This window comes from Astyanax mexicanus, chromosome 22 (genome assembly GCF_023375975.1).
Source record: "Astyanax mexicanus isolate ESR-SI-001 chromosome 22, AstMex3_surface, whole genome shotgun sequence".
NCBI classification, from domain to species: Eukaryota; Metazoa; Chordata; class Actinopteri; order Characiformes; family Acestrorhamphidae; genus Astyanax; species Astyanax mexicanus.
Genome location: NC_064429.1, coordinates 14,974,743 through 14,991,498, shown reverse-complemented (window position 1 = coordinate 14,991,498; position 16,756 = coordinate 14,974,743). Strand labels below are relative to the sequence as shown.

The following is a 16,756-nucleotide window of genomic DNA, read 5'->3' as shown; positions in this document are numbered from 1 at the left end:
CAGAAATGCTAATTTTATGGCGACACAGTGGCAAGAAATTGTGGCCTTTAAGATGAAGAAACATGTTATAAAACTGTTATTAATTGCTTAATATGTAGCAAGTGTCTTAAGTCCCCTAAAAATAAAACAGAATGAAGGTTGTGCTGTTACTGACATCAAAGGTTACTGTACCTTCTTAAAGGGGCGAGGTTATTCCAAGAAGAGAGATTGGACAGGGAATTCTTTGGCACCTTTAAATATTTTGATATTTGTGTGAAAATATCATATAATACAGCTCTGGAAAAATTAAGAGACCACTTCAGTTTCTGAATCAGTTTCTCTGATTTCGCTATTCATATGTATATGTTTGAGTAAAATGAACATTGTTGTTTTATTTTATAAACTACGGACAACATTTCTCACAAATTCCAAATAAAAATATTGTCATTTAGAGCATTTATTTGCAAATAAAAAGAGAAATGGCAGAAATAACAAAAAAGGTGCAGAGCTTTCAGACCTCAAACAATGCAAAAAAAAACAAGTTCATATTAATAAAGTTTTAAGAGTTCAGAAATCAATATTTGATGGAATAACTCTGGTTTTAATTACAGTTTTTATGCATCTTGGCATCATGTTCTCCTCCACCAGTCTTACACACTGATTTTGGATAACTTTATTGCACTCCTTGTGAAAACATTCAAGCAGTTCAACTTGGTTTGATGGCTTGAGATCATCCTTCTTTCTCTTAATTATATTCCAGAGGTTTTCAATTTGGTCCACACACAGACCACTGGAGAAACATACAAGAATCGACTGCATGCTGTTCAGCTGTAGACCACACCTTGTTTTCTGGGCAACGTATTGAAAGGAAATACTTGCCCACAACAATTCTATTACGTGAAAAACAACAAAGCACAGGTTCCTCTAAGCGGAAATGTCTCCAACCCATAAACCCCAAGATGCTACATCCTTTTTCACACAGGCTAGTCTGAAACAGATACAGTGTGATCTAGATATACAGAATAGAACTTCTGTTCAGATCAGCTGTCCCAACCAGATAATATCACAAAAAACTGAAAACATAATCCTCCTGTTCACCAAGGCAGACAATAAAATATCCAGAGCAGCTGAAACCACCTGGCTGCAGTCCAATTCTTGGTCGTTTCCTGGTTGCCTCCAAAAAAGAGGTGCTTTCCCAACAAATAATGGTCCATGAACCCTCGATGCCATTCACTTGGATATGTCCAAGATAACAACGTAATGCAGGCTGAGTCAGACCCACTTTTCATTCTTGTTTCCATGCTCTTTACAATCTGTTCCTGCTGTGCTGTATTTACAGTGCAGCACAGACGTTTATGACTAAGACATTTTCATACAGTTGAGTTTGTTTTCAGAAAAAAAAACAAATTAAAATGGGCTTTTTTACCCACTGCACTGAAAATGGAAGCGTTAACAGGTTAAAAAAATGGCAGGAAGCAATTAAACCCCTACTTTTTAAAATGACATTAGGTCATTTTAGGGCACTAGGGGAGGGTTTTCAAAAGATATACAGCTATGGAAAAAAGTAAGAGGCCACCTATAGTTTATGAATCAGTTTATCTGATAATGCTCTGATTTTGGCTGAAATAACTTAATAAAAAATGCAGACCTTTCAGACCTCAAATAATGCGATGAAAACAAGTTCATATTCATTAAGTTTTAAGAGTTCAGAAATCAATATTTGGTGGAATAACCCTGGTTTTTAATCACAGGTTTCACACATCTTGGCAAGTTCTCCTCCACCAGTCTTACACACTGCTTTTGAATAACTTTATTTGTCTCTCTGACCTAGGGCTGTGTAATAAATATTCTGATATAGGCCATTTAATATCCCAATAACAATATTTATCATGATATAGCACATGTTCTATATATTAAGTGAAATTTTCAATACATTTTCTATAAACGACACTCAACAGAAAGTAGTGATACTTTATTATATTCCTCCTTTAATTGAGAAACATGTTGTGCAGTGCAGGGGTTGGTCGCATGGTCAGGATTAAGAAACACGTTTTATATGGAGACTGAAGTTAATGTATGGACTCTTAAATTGAAAGTCTTCAGAAACAGAAAGAAGTATCATATATACGTGATGGTAAGTGTCCCAATTTACATTTCAACCCCTTGGACACTCATTTACTCGCAAAATCATTGTGCACACTTCAAACTAGATGCTGGGGTTTGGCACAAGAAGTGGGACAGACAAAATACTAACATGAGTAAAATAAAAGTTAATTATTTATACAATAAGAACAACCCTGCCGTCTATATGGTGGGGTTCTGACAGTAGTAACATGTAACAGTTGTAATTTCTACCCTGACCTTTGGGGGAAGTACTGTTTTTTCACCCCAGCCAAAGATAGAAGCCATGTGGTAACAATGGAGGTTCAGAGGAAGCTGTTGCTTCATTCCTCTAACCAATGAACCTTTGTTTAAGGAACTCGAAGTTCAAAACTCAACATAAGTGGTTTAATTATTTTTGTGTTAGAAAATTCTTGGTACTTGTTTGTACATATTGAAGTTTTGTTCTTTTTTTTTCACTTCTTTGCACTCTGTCAACTTATTCCAAATATTAACAACAAGTTTACCTCTTCTTTTTGGCCAAAGAAAAGGTGCATTATTTCTACGCTCCTTCACTACATTACCCTGTATCGTGGATGTTTTTAAGGACTATCTCAACCAGACGTGGTGAGAATTATCCAGTTCTTTTTGGAAGATTCTTTTGGAAAAATGTAAAAGACTGGAGGAACACATTAGTGTGTGGGTTTTTTGTGCATTTATCAATGACTGAGTCGTAGATATTGGTGTTCATTTCAGTATATTCTGGTGAATTTGGGATTTAGAAAACCATTTATTTACTCTTAAATGATTGTACCCTGCTTATTTATAACATTTTTGAGTGTTGTTAAGAATTAACAAAATTTTGGGATATGAACCACGCCTCAATTTCCCGAGCTCCTCCCCCTGGTCCTATATATATACCTTCCAGGTGCTCACCTACGTGACTTTCGACCTCGCACCCACCTCCACCCCATCACCACCCTCGTCTTCATCACTCATCTTCCTTACTCACCTAGCTGCGGGGGGACCTGGCGTGAGAACCGTCTCAAGCTGTTCTGAACTGTACCCAGGCAACTTCATCACAGTTCCCCTCCCCGCATTGTGTAGGCGGGGTTCATTATAGCAAAAAATGTGTTACGAACCATTACCGTTACAGGGTGTAAACACAACACATAATAAACCTCTAACCGCTACATTTAAATACATAATCCAAAACCAATACTGTGGTTTTGTTAATCAATACAGTATTGCAAAATAATATGTGTATTATGAAATTATTAAATATCAACATTTTTCTACACTCCCAATATTGCAAGATATGGTCTTAGCCTGCTGATCCACTCAGAGTATGTGGATAAGCTCATGACATCATTTCTTTTTTGGCACTGTTGGCACTAAAAAATTATTTCAGTCTGATTAAAACACTGTATTTTAAATTGTACAGGTAAAAAAAAGCCGGTTCCTGCAGTATGTAGTAAAGATTTTAATACGTTTTTTTATTTAGATTTATTATGAGATTAGCTATTTATTAATTAATTCTCATTAATAACTACATGTCAAAATATTTCGTCTCTTCAGGCTGATTGACAAAAGGAAAGCAGCACTAACCTGCCCTGCCTGTCAGCACGTAATTCCTGCACTGTGATCATTTGCTGATTTATGCACCACAGTAATTAATAGTCTTTCTTTGTCCTGCTGAACTATAATCACACTCATCATTACTATTGTGTTCGGTCAAACTATGTTTAGCAGCATGCACATCAAACAAAAGGCTCATTTTTGCTCTATGTTAAGTATGGATACAGATGCAGATGCAGAAAGAGCCTTCAGTCTGTGTTCTGCTTTCATATGGTCTGTATCTGAAAGCATATTAATACAGACTAAACACAGCTGTACCACCGGACACACATTAACACTGCTATATGCACATGAGGAAGAAGCATCTCCGGTACAAAATAAGCTTACAAAGGAATTTTGTTTTACTGTTTAATGCTTTGTACCCCACTGCCTATTTAGTCTATTTTATAGTAAGAAAATTATCCACTGCCTTTTCCACTGCCTCTTCCACTGTCTGCTCCACTGTTTCTTCCACTGCCTTTTCCACTGCCTCCTCCACTGCCTCTTACAATGCCTCCTCCACTACCTCCTCGAACTGCCTCTTCCACTGCCTCTTACAATGCCTCCTCCACTGCCTCCTCCACTGCCTCTTACAATGCCTCCTCAATTGCCTCTTCCACTGCCTCTTCCACTGCCTCTTCCACTGTCTCTTCCACTGCCTCCTCCACTGCCTCTTCCACTGCCTCCTCCACTGCCTCTTCCACTGTTTCTTCCACTGTCTCTTCCACTGCCTCCTCTACTGCCTCCTCCACTGCCTCTTACAATGCCTCCTTCACTGCCTATTCCACTGCCTCTTCCACTGTCTTTTCCACTGCCTCCTCCACTGCCTCTTACAATGCCTCCTCCATTGCCTCTTCCACTGCCTCTTCCACTGTTTCTTCCACTGCCTCCTCCACTGCCTCTTACAATGCCTCCTCCATTGCCTCTTCCACTGTTTCTTCCACTGTTTCTTCCACTGCCTTTTCCACTGCCTCATCCACTGCCTCTTACAATGCCTCCTCCACTGCCTCTTCCACTGTCTCTTCCACTGTCTCTTTCCACTGCCTCTTCCACTGTCTCTTCCACTGTCTCTTTCCACTGTCTCTTCCACTGACTCTTCCACTGCCTCCTTCACTGCCTCTTACCCTGACTCTTCCACTGCCTCCTTCACTGCCTCTTACAATGCCTCCTCCACTGCCTCTTCCACTGACTCTTCCACTGCCTCCTTCACTGCCTCTTCCACTGTCTCTTTCACTGTCTCTTCCACTGTCTTTTCCATTGCCTCCTCTACTGCCTCTTCCACTGTCTCTTCCACTGCCTCTTCCACTGTCTCTTCTAATGCCTCGTTCACTGTCGCCATGTTTGTTGTTCCCAGAGACTTATGGCTCTGAATTGCCCTTCAAGTGGATGCATTGCTTAACATCCAGGCCAAAGTAAAGGATGAACAGAAAAATGTGAGCATTGATGACTACAAGTATGTTATAACGGACCATGGATAATCCATGATCCAGTGATCTGTGAACTGATAATCTTTAGGTTTAAAAGGCTAAAAATATTTGGCGCATAAACAAAGCATGTTCCAGGAAGTTAACAGCAACAGTGATGGCTGCTACAGTAGAAGGAGCTGAAAAGCATCCTGTATCCTTTAAATAATGTATGGAAGCATTTTGGCTTCACTGTAACATATACAGACAAAACCGCTACAGTGCTACAGACACGCCACCTCTCCATGCAAAGTCACACAGGCACTGATCAGGCTCAGGTACTCACGGAAGTAACGCTTCAGGCTGGAGCAAACAGAGTTGGGTAGGTGGGTGGTGTACCAGTCAATCATTTTTGACTGCAGCTAATCAGATACTACTAAGGACGCCATATTTTATCGTATGCAAAAATATCACCAACATTTTGCAATATCGTGAACGATATTATATCCTGAAATATCGTGCCATAACACCCACCCCTAATTATCACATTTATCTCTACCTCAATCTACCTTACTCTACTTCACACTGCCTCTCTACCTTAAGGCGATGTCAAGATGGCCACACCCACAGAACACAGGGGCTGTGTCCCAGCCGCACACTAAACAGTGTCATACAAATAGGGCACCTCTATTAGAAGTGGGTTAATTAATGTAAAAATAAAGTATAAAAGTGGTGTGGTTTAGCATGCAACCATGAATTGTCGTGTAGTGTGAACTGGGGCTAAAAACTTGCATATAGATATGTACAGTGTCTGAATGTTTTGGGCAGAGAGCAAACAATGTGGTTCTGTGTAAACTCTCCAATCAGGAGATACAGTTATAGATATAGAACAGATACTTATGAATGGATTTCAAATACAGAAGGCAGAAATTATCATAACAGTCACTACAGAACACACGACGCAAAACAGGCAGGCGCACGTACGCCCACAGACAGCGTGTGTATGTATGTATGTCAGCTGCAGTGTGAAATGATGGCCGATGCATTTCAAGATAAATCACGTGGTCAGCACTTTCCTCTGACCACGTGATCTGCACCTCTGTACCACAGGGACAACAGCCTGCTGCTGTCACTATTAATAGATTTACCTTTTGGAGCCTTTTGAATAGGTGAACGTGAAGGTGGCGTCGGTGAATCGGAAATCTGAAAAAAAAAAGAAAAAATTACACAAAAGTTAATAATAGGTCCATCACCATCATTTTTTTATCACTGACTTATCGCACAATGTATGGACAATACTTTAATACTTTTTGCCAACCTCAATATTACTGTTTTTTAGCCCAATAATGTGAACGATCTGTAGCCTTAAGATTTGTTTAGTATATTTGGACTTTTTTTTTTATTCCAATTTATTAACATTTTTATTAATAAAATTCCATTGCTAGTGCAATTGCATTATTATGCTACTATTTTATCATTTTCTAAGTGACGTTAAATGGTCAAAAATGTACAATAATATACACAGAAATTTTTATAAAATCCTTCTGTAGAATAGGAAAAGGTACTGGCAGTTTTATTACCTGAAAAAAAAATATTTTACAATTTACAATACAGTCTGTATAAACAAAATATATCTTTATGTAAGTTTACTTAAAAAATACTGTGTAAAAACAGAATATCACATAGCTCAAAAATTCCAACCACAACCATTATTTAATTTTAAGAATATTTTTGTTAATTTAACAATCAGACCCATTATTTAAAATATATAATTTCTTAGTAAATATAAAGCTCTAAAAACAGAACACCACAAAATGAGGAAATTCTGTTAAAAAACAGAACATGTACTATGTAATCATGCAAAGGAATGTATAAATTCTGTCTAAAGACGGAAAACCACATAGGTTGGAAATTCCCCTAAAACACTGAGGTTTTTCAAATATAATTTCTTTCATTTATTTGACTAAACATATCTAGCCATTACTGATACATATTTGATACATGTATACTGCAACATCCACTGCATAAAGTTGTATTAGACAGCTAATTATGAAATAAAGCACATGTATACTGTAGATATAACCAATTTCTTACTCTTTTATATAATTAAATGAAGTAATGGCTGCTTAATGTGAGCTCATAGCTAAGCATATCTTGCTTGTTAACTTGATTGTGACTATCAAAGACCCAAAATACTTACTTCAGTGACATTAATTAGGCTTGCATATGCCTGAAAAACTTAAAAGTATACAATTTCACAGTGTACCTGAACTTTAGCTACTCTTCTAACAGCTGAAATAAGGTCCCCAGACATCTCAGCTAGCTATCCAGCTCAGCCAGATAACTGTGGTTAAAAAGCTAACTAGCTAACTGCCCAGCGGTTAAAAAGTTAACTAGCTAACTGCTCATTGCTTAAAAATCTGGCAAAAACTGAATACTATCAATTCCAACAGCCTGTTAACAGCATACTTGAACTTGAGCTACAGTTTAAATTAGCTTGGAAACTAGCTAGCTAGCTAACTTAACTCACTTTAATACCTACTGGTATACTTAGCTATGCTATACTAGCTAGTTAGCCTTTTCCTTAGACCTACAATAGTAATGAAACCTCCTAAATTTTTTTATTTGAGTAAGGTATCTAAAATATAAGTAAAATGATAATATGTAGACATATTTAGGCTACTTTTAACACAGAGTTTAAAATGTGCAGCTCACCAACTAGCTACTACCTCAGAAAGCAGTGATAAAGGAAGGGACTTTGCTTATTCACAAAAAATGGCTTTTTTATAAAGTGAGAATACAAGTTTCCTACATTAAAAACTGATACTCTTACTATGAAATGGCAGGGTTTTTTTAAATTGTAGTTTATTAAAATTAATTTAATTACTATTTATTACCAAACGTATATAGCTATTGTAACAGGCCTAGTTACTTGTGTAGCAAATATCTAAACAGAGAAATTCAGGACCCCTTACAAAAAGATGAAATCTTAAGAAACAGGTGGTGGCATTACGATACCAACTATGGAAGAGTACAAGCAAGAACGCCAGAACATTGGATGAAAATGAAAAAGAAGGAAAAAAAGTCACATTACTGCATAAAATTCTATACAGTACTGAAAAAGGTCCTTAAACAAATACAATGACCATGATTGCACCTGGTCACTTAATCTGGACTGTATCATAACCACATGCATTTACACTTGGTAATCAAATGTGATTCCAGTTAGTCTGAGACTAAAATCCAGTTGGTGTACTTGCAAATTTATATTGTACAGATACACTGTATAGATTTTATTTGTTTTGGTCTTGTCCAGATATAATCCTGATACACAGGACGCATAAATTGAGTCTGAAAGTTTGTGGACACCTCTTCTATTGAACGCATTTAGCAGTTGCACCCAGACACAGATGTACAAACACGAACACACAGCTTGACGAAGTATGTAGAAAAGAATTACTGTGTTCTCTGGAATGATGACTCTCTATTCAGTTCTTCTGGGATAAGGTGGGAAGTTGATGATAAGGTGGGGCAATGATCATCCTTCCAACTTCCTGACCTCACAAACACTTTTGTTAATTAATTTAATCTAATTACCCAAGCAATCCTGCAGAATCTAATACAATATTTTAAAATTTTAGAAGAAACAATGAATAAAGCAGATATCCCAATCCAGACTAATAATGCTCTTTTTGTAATAAAGCCATGTGATGGTGATAGCCACAGTATATTCAGAGCAGTGATAACGATCAAGGGGGGGATAAACAGGGTGAGTCAAAAATCACATGATATTTTTTTCAGAAACGAAAGGGAAACAAAACGAAAGGGAAATAAAATGAAAGAAAAAATTACACATCTAAATACCACAGCAGAAAATGTAAAAGGAGACCTATTTTTGCGGCTATGTCCGGATCATGGCAGCCATCTTAAACGCCGCCATATTTAGTTTCTGAAATAAAAGGAAGCCCTGTGACTTTGTGACCCTGTATATACTGGATTCAGTGCAGCACATTAGAAGTGGCAATATAATCATATGTTATTATTACTGTAAGTTTTGTTATAATAATAAGCCATTCACTTCTTTGAGCATATGTAGGATATTGGTAGTACTTGAAACAATATAATATATAACCAATAAAACATAAATCCATATCACAATTTATTTACATTTTACCTCAATTACAATTAGTGAACGATTATTTGATTAATTTAATAAACAATGGACAATGCAATTTCTTTGACACATGCTGTTCAGTTAATACAGTTAGTGTTTGAGCTCTCCTTCATGTTTATTTCCTGCTGCATACTGTACAGGGTAGAGACACGTTTTTATTAAAAGCATAAACAATATCTTTGCAATACATTCTCTATGCGTGGCATCCAATATCAAAACTTCCCTCAATGTGACTTAATGTTTCATTACTCCATGAAGATTATTGGTATCAAAATCTGTGAAACTGACACCAATAAATACATAATTTGTGGCATTTGTTTATTTAGGAGTATTTCATGCACTTCAGTAATACAAACACCATGAAATATCCTAGAGAATTGTCTTGTGATATATTAAATATCCCAGAATCACAGTATATATAATATCATCATTATTGTTGCCAATGTATCATGAGAATATTGGTATCGTGAGATGCTCTGTGATTCCCAGATGAATGTCAAATTTTAATGAATAAATCTTTAAACTACAGCATATAAAACATGTTAAAATATTGTGATAGGTATCTACTTTGTGCCCTGTTCCAACAGGCCAATGCTTGTCCTCATACAGCTTGCATTGAAGACACAGATATCATGCCATGTACAGCCACATCACTAGATGTATCCCAATTGAAAATGTGTGGGAGGCTATTTGACACTCTATTAACAATCCAGCCCTACCGCAAATCCTGCAGGCATTTTCAGGCAGCATGAGAGTGTTGCAGGATACCATGAGAAACCTCAACATCTCCATGCCGAGACGTCTGGCATGTTGTGTTACAGACACAACTAAACATCCCCTTTATTCTACACCAATTATCAAATTTTCCACCTCAACTAAACATATAGAAGCATTTAGTATTTCTATTATTACAAAATGTAGTTCTGTATTAGTTTCTGCTCCCACAGGACCACCTAGGGCAGGTAATATTATTTGGATAGTGGGTTATTATTCTCAGCACTGCTGTTAACACTGACATGGTGATGGTATGTTAGTAGTTTGTTGTGCTGGTACAAGAGTATCAGACACAGCAGTGCTGCTGGAGTTTTTAAACACATGAGCAAGTGTCACTACTGCACTAAGAATTGTGAGCAGTGTCCTGTGGGCATCATCTTGTGAGCTTCAGTCTCTGACTTTACTACATCTACAAGGTGGAGCAGCTATAGATAGGAATGTCTAATAGAGTGGACAGTGACAGTGAGTGAACACAGTGTTTAAAAACTCCAGCAGCACTGCTCTGTCTGGTCTACTCGTATCACTTGATCAACACACACCACCACTAGTTACACCAGAATGTCTACGTAACAGCATTGCCGAGATGTATAACATAAAAACAATCCTTGCTCTGTGGTGTTCCTGTGGGGTCTTGACCATTGGAAAACAGGTTGAAAGTGGAATACAGTCTTTATTTATACAACTACAAAGCGTTCCCATATATGTGTATATGTGTATACATAGCCCTGGAAAAAATGAAGAGACCACTCCAGTTTCTGAATCAGTTTCTCTGGAATAACCCTGGTTGGCATGTATTGGCATGTCCCTCTCCACCAGTCTTACACACTGCTTTTGGATACCTTTATGACACTCTGGTGCAAAAATTCCAGCAGTTCAGCTTGGCTTGATGGTTGTGATCATCCATCTTCCTTTTAAGTATATTACATTTTTAAGTGGTCTCTTATTTTTTCCAGAGCTGTATATATGCTATATATATATTAGGCCTGTCACAATAACAATGTTTTGCAAACAATATGCTGTCCCAGAAATTATTGCGATAAACGATATTGTTGGCATTTTAAGACCATTAAATCACACTAATATAATGATAACATAATATCATAACAAAGGAATTACACCCTTTTAAAGACAATAAACTTTCCATTTCTGTTCATGCACCTAATTTTGGAACTTGAATCAAGCTTGTTCCCAGCTTGAACCAAAGTAGTTTACAGTCATATTTACAGTAAGTGCAGAAGCAGGGGAACTGTGGGTCCACCCAACACCATGACATGCAGCCCCAGTCTGTCCCAGCTGGCCCAGCTGGCATTGGACCAGCTTTGCCTCAGCCTTCACTCGAGAGATACGCTGATGGTGGTGAGTGGAAGGCTGAGGCAACACAAACCTAAGAGAAAAGTTAAGTGACTAGAGCCGCACTGTGCCATTACTATGGTTATTTAAGTTTGTTTTGGGTGTTGATGCCATTTTTCCTAATAAAGGTACGTTTTGAGTTCATTCACTCCCTGTGTCTGTGTCTCTCTGTGCTTCTGCACTACCTGATCACGCTTACAGTCACAATATATGTAAGTGCAAATACAATGGACGATATCAAGATTATTCAAATGATTGAGGTCATGTCCATTTATTGAACGATAAGTCGATATTGTAATTATTGTGAAATATATATATATATATATATATATATATATATATATATATATATATGTTTCATCAGTTAGTGTATTGTTAACAATACAGGCTATATCAGGAGGCAATATCATGTATCACCTCTATCAAAACACATCAGAAATCTATCTGGAAAACTCTGCCTGTGATGAGATATCCACAAAACCTGAACCTGGAGCACATCTCACCAGGAACAGGACCACGATGAAAAGTCCCTCTCAACAAGTGTAGTCTCCATGGCAACATCAAGAGGGATTTCCACTGACATTGGATACTGGGAGCAAACTGATAGCTAATAAATATTTACACAACCACTCTGCATACACTGAGCTCGTGTGTGTGCTTTACCTGGGATAACACACGGGCAGCAGTATGTGTTTATCTGCCTTATATAAAGAAGAGCTTCCCATTCTGATAGCTGAGCAAGCACCGGCTAATTACACGACAGGCATATTAATGCTGCTTACTGTGGAGATATTAAACACCACAGAAAGGAGAAAGAAACCGCTTTACTACAGGGATTTTTAGGCCCTTATTCTAGTAGTGGAGCAGAGCATACACACACTCACACACACACATCAACATATGTGACAAAAGATATATGATAAGAGGAGATGAAGGCTAGCTAACTGTCCGCCCACCCCTCACCTCACACTGTTCACATCGCTCAGTCTGTCTGCCTTTTTCTCACTGTTATTTTTCACCATATTTTTCTTCTTCCTGGATGTAAAGAGCAACGGCTGACACAAAACCTAGCCATTTACAATAGTGCTGCACCATACAGATTGCTTCAGTATCATCATCGCAATGTAAACATCTGCTAAATATATATATCTTGACTAGGGCTGCACAATTTATACTGTTTTAGTATCATTGTTGCAACATGCTATATTTACATAGACTATGGCTGCACAAAATATGTATCTGTTTTTTATTTTATTTTTTTTTTTACTTATTTGCTGTTTAATAACAGGAACATTCATACAAATAAAGTGTAAAACCACAGCAGTAAAAAAAAAAGTTTATACTGAAAAAACTGTGTAACAATGAAATATATAATAAAAACAAATATTTTTTACACAAAAAAATAAGCATTATTCCAGTATTAATAAAAATGTGAGAACAGACAACATTCTTACTTTGCTTTCATTTTCTGTAAAAAAAATATGACTGTAAATACGGAATCAAACGGAAAATAACAGCAAAAGTTAGACATGTTCTGACATGTTAAAACATACTTATTACAAAACAATTTAAAAACAATAAGTGCCGTAGTTGATATGGCTTATCCTGCAAAACAGTTATTGAATAGAAATGCACAATTGCCAAAAAAAAGCATACTGTAATTTTTTTAAACATCTGTCAGTGTAAATTCCATTAACAGTGAAATTCTGGGTTTTTTATTGTAAATTTGACAGATTTTTACAGAGCACTGTTCTCATTTGCCTGTGACTGTATGAACCTTTAGACATAAGAGAGAAAGAGTATGTTTACACCAAATTGTTTGTTGTACTTCAATTCTGGAGACACAGGCTGCAAAATTAGCTAATTCCATGACATGTTGGATCACTGACTTGTGAAGAACAGTGATGGAGATGATTTAATGATATATAATATAAGCTATAGCTATAGCTTAGGTTTTTGTTATGATACTCTGTATATCGTGCAGCTCTGCCAGGTGCTGTGTTTATTAGTATTGTGTGTGTGTGTAATTGGGAGTGTGTAGTGAAGAAGCAGCAGCTTATACAAAATGCAAACAGCAGCTCCCACTAATAATAATAATAATAATAATAATAATAATAATAATAATAATAATTATTATTATTATTATTATTATTATTATTATTATTATTATTATTATTATTATTATTGTTAATAATAACAGGGTTCAGGGGGGAAACTCACCGAAGAACAGGCAGTCTTTCTCTGCCTTGCACCTCTGAATCACGATGTCGATGTCTCTCTGAATCCTCTCTTGTCTTGAACACATCCCCATCAAATAGAAACCCGCGGGAATGGCCCTGCTGCTCGCCGCTCTCCCCCGGAGTAACTCTCCTCCGTCTCCAGACACGACGCGCCTCTCCGCCCGGCCACAGCTCGCCGTCTCCCCGACTCTCTCCCCGGCTCTCTCCCCGGCTCTCTCCGCGGCTCCTCGGCTCGCTGTGTTGAACAGTCCCCGGTGTGTCACTCGGACCGCCACCGTCTCACCATCTCCTCTAAACGCGGACGGAGCCTCGAAAATTCCCCGCCAGCGGCAGCAGCAGCAGCGGCAGCAGCAGAAGCTCGTATCTCCGCTTTGGTTTGTGGAAGGCAGCAGCAGCAGCAGCGCGCTCACACCGGAAGCCCCGTCCTGCCCTCCTCCTCATCACTCCGCCGAGCCCAACAATGGCGGTTCCGAGAGCAGAGCGCGCGCGCGGCGTTAAACCGAAACCAGCATCGCCGCTCGGACCCGGGGCTGCGGAAACGGACGGGTCTTGCTGTAAAAAAACGCCGGACTCTCCGCGGAAACCTGAGCCGAACCCAGTCAGACCGAGCCAGGTGACGTCATGGACGTGTTTTTCTGCCCACGCGTCCGCGCGGATGATCCGCTACTAGGCGTCGCCACGATCCGGTACGGCACGATACGGTACCTAACCGTACGATAGGGCACGATACGATACCAAACCGTATGAAACCACACAAAGCGATACCAAACCGTATGATACGACACAATGCGATACCAAACCGTATGATACGACACAGTGCGATACCAAACCATACGATACGGCATGATACAATACCAAATCATACGATATGGCACGATACGATACCAAAGTGTACGATATGGCACGATACAATACCAAACCATACGATACGGCACAATATGATACCAAACCGTACGATACGGCACGATATAATACCAAACCATAGGATATGGCATGATACGATACCAAACTGTACGATATGGCTCAATACGATAGCAAACCGTACGATACGGCACGATGCGATACCAAAGTGTACGATATGGCACGATACGATACCAAACCATACAATATGGCACGATACGATACCAAACCATACGATATGGTATAATACGATATGAAACCGTACGATACGGCACGATACGATACCAAACCATACGATATGGCACGATACAATACCAAACCGTCTGATACGGCACGATACGATACAAAACCGTATGATACGGCACGATTCGACACCAAACCGTACGATACGGCACGATGCGATACCAAAGCGTACGAGATGGCACGATACGATACCAAACCCTACAATATGGCATGAAACGATACCAAACCGTACAATACGGCACAGTACTATACCAAACCGTACGATACGACACGATACGATACCAAACCGTACGATACGGCACGATACGATACCTAACTGTACGATACGGCACGATACGATACCAAACCGTACAATACGACACAATACGATACCAAACTGTACGACACGGCACAATGCGATACCAAACTGTACGACACGGCACGATACGGTACCAAACCATACGATATGGCACAATACGATACCCAATCATACGATACAGCACGATGCCATGCCAGATGATACAGTACTCAATCACACAATACCACGCCAAATGAAAAGATACCAATCGATCTGATACCAAACCATAAGATACCAAACAATATGATACCAAACCATAACAAATGATCATAACAAATGATACGCAAATGCACAATACGATGTCATACTGCACAATACCTTACCACGTAAAAAGATACCAAACCATGAGATATCATAACAAATTATGTGATACCACATGATACAGTATTATACAGAGCAGTACTTTACAAAACCATACGATAGCATTGCAAACGATATGATACCACACAATATGATTCATGATACTGCATAATACCTTACCAAGATACAACAATACCATGTCAAATGATATGATACCGCACAATACTATATGATATGAAACTTTGGCTTTTTAGGGCTGTTGCTTGTTCGCAATCACCTTTAGAAAAGATCAGGGGATGAAAGTTTAATAACACTCATCAACTAATTGATGCCACAAGCAGGAGAAAGCTAAAAATGATAGTAATGTTGCATTTTTTAGGTAACTATTTACTATTTTTATTATGAAATGTAATAAACATTTTATTAAGGAGTTTTTCAGATAGTTAACAGGAATGGTGGAGATTTACGTTTAGGAAGACCATGAAAAATTTATAAATTTGCTTGTAGGATTAGTAGATAAAACAGCTGTTTAACACAGAAGACAGGAATTCTTTGGAGATTTTGTAAAGCAAACCTTTATTATTTTGCTGTTTGGTATTTAAAAGTAAATTTAGATATTAGACTTTTGCAATGGCACTCGCTTCATGTTGCCATATCAGAAACTTCCATTACAAAATGTTTGCTAGATTCTGTACCTCTGCAAGGAATAGCAACAAATTAACAGTCAGGGAAAAAGCAGTGGTGGGATCCCTCCTTCCATTCCAAGGATGGATGGCAGAGTTGGAGACACTCTGATTAACAGTTCTATCTGGGCTTTGGCCAGCGATCACAGTGCCTGGCTAGACTGGCCCTTATCCAAGGAGACCCTGCAGCAGCACAGCTGTGTTGTTCCAGACCAGACCTCAGGCAGTGGTTGGATGCTCTGCATGAACCAATGAACCTCCTACTTTAGCGATGGAGGAGATTATCCACACCACAGACCTTTTATGAATGAACACTCAGTTCAGACCTAATGATGAAACATGCTGATTTCCATTCACACCCAAGCTGAGCGTCCTCTCTGTGAGCCGCTGATAAAGAATCATGCGGATTGTTTGAGAAAATGAAGACCTTGTCTTCTCCATCACTGGTCCATTCACTATTCTCCTGATCATTTAACTCATTGATGCAGAAGCGAAAAAGCAGCTGTTTCTGCATTTTAATCTACTGCTCTCCTTTAATAAAGAGATTTCACAGCACTGTTTTTAATGTATTCTGATGCGTACAGAACCTTGAAAACTTTTATTAAAAACACTTTTATTTCATAAGAATGTGCCTAAATTACCACCTTAAAAATATT

General features: G+C 38.4%; 1 protein-coding gene across 1 annotated transcript in view; it reads right to left on the bottom strand.

Annotated features, from left to right (window-relative positions):
• Window positions 1-14,260, bottom strand: part of parp8 (poly (ADP-ribose) polymerase family, member 8) — a 115,520-nt gene extending 101,260 nt beyond the window's left edge. Inside the window, exons 1-2 of the mRNA XM_022664905.2 lie at window positions 13,618-14,260; window positions 6,248-6,302 (exon numbers count right to left, since the gene is read on the bottom strand). Of these exons, the coding sequence (XP_022520626.2) occupies window positions 6,248-6,302; window positions 13,618-13,708 (146 nt within the window). The 5' untranslated portion in view covers window positions 13,709-14,260. The remainder of the gene's footprint in view (window positions 1-6,247; window positions 6,303-13,617) is intronic.
• Between the last annotated feature and the right edge of the window lie 2,496 nt (window positions 14,261-16,756).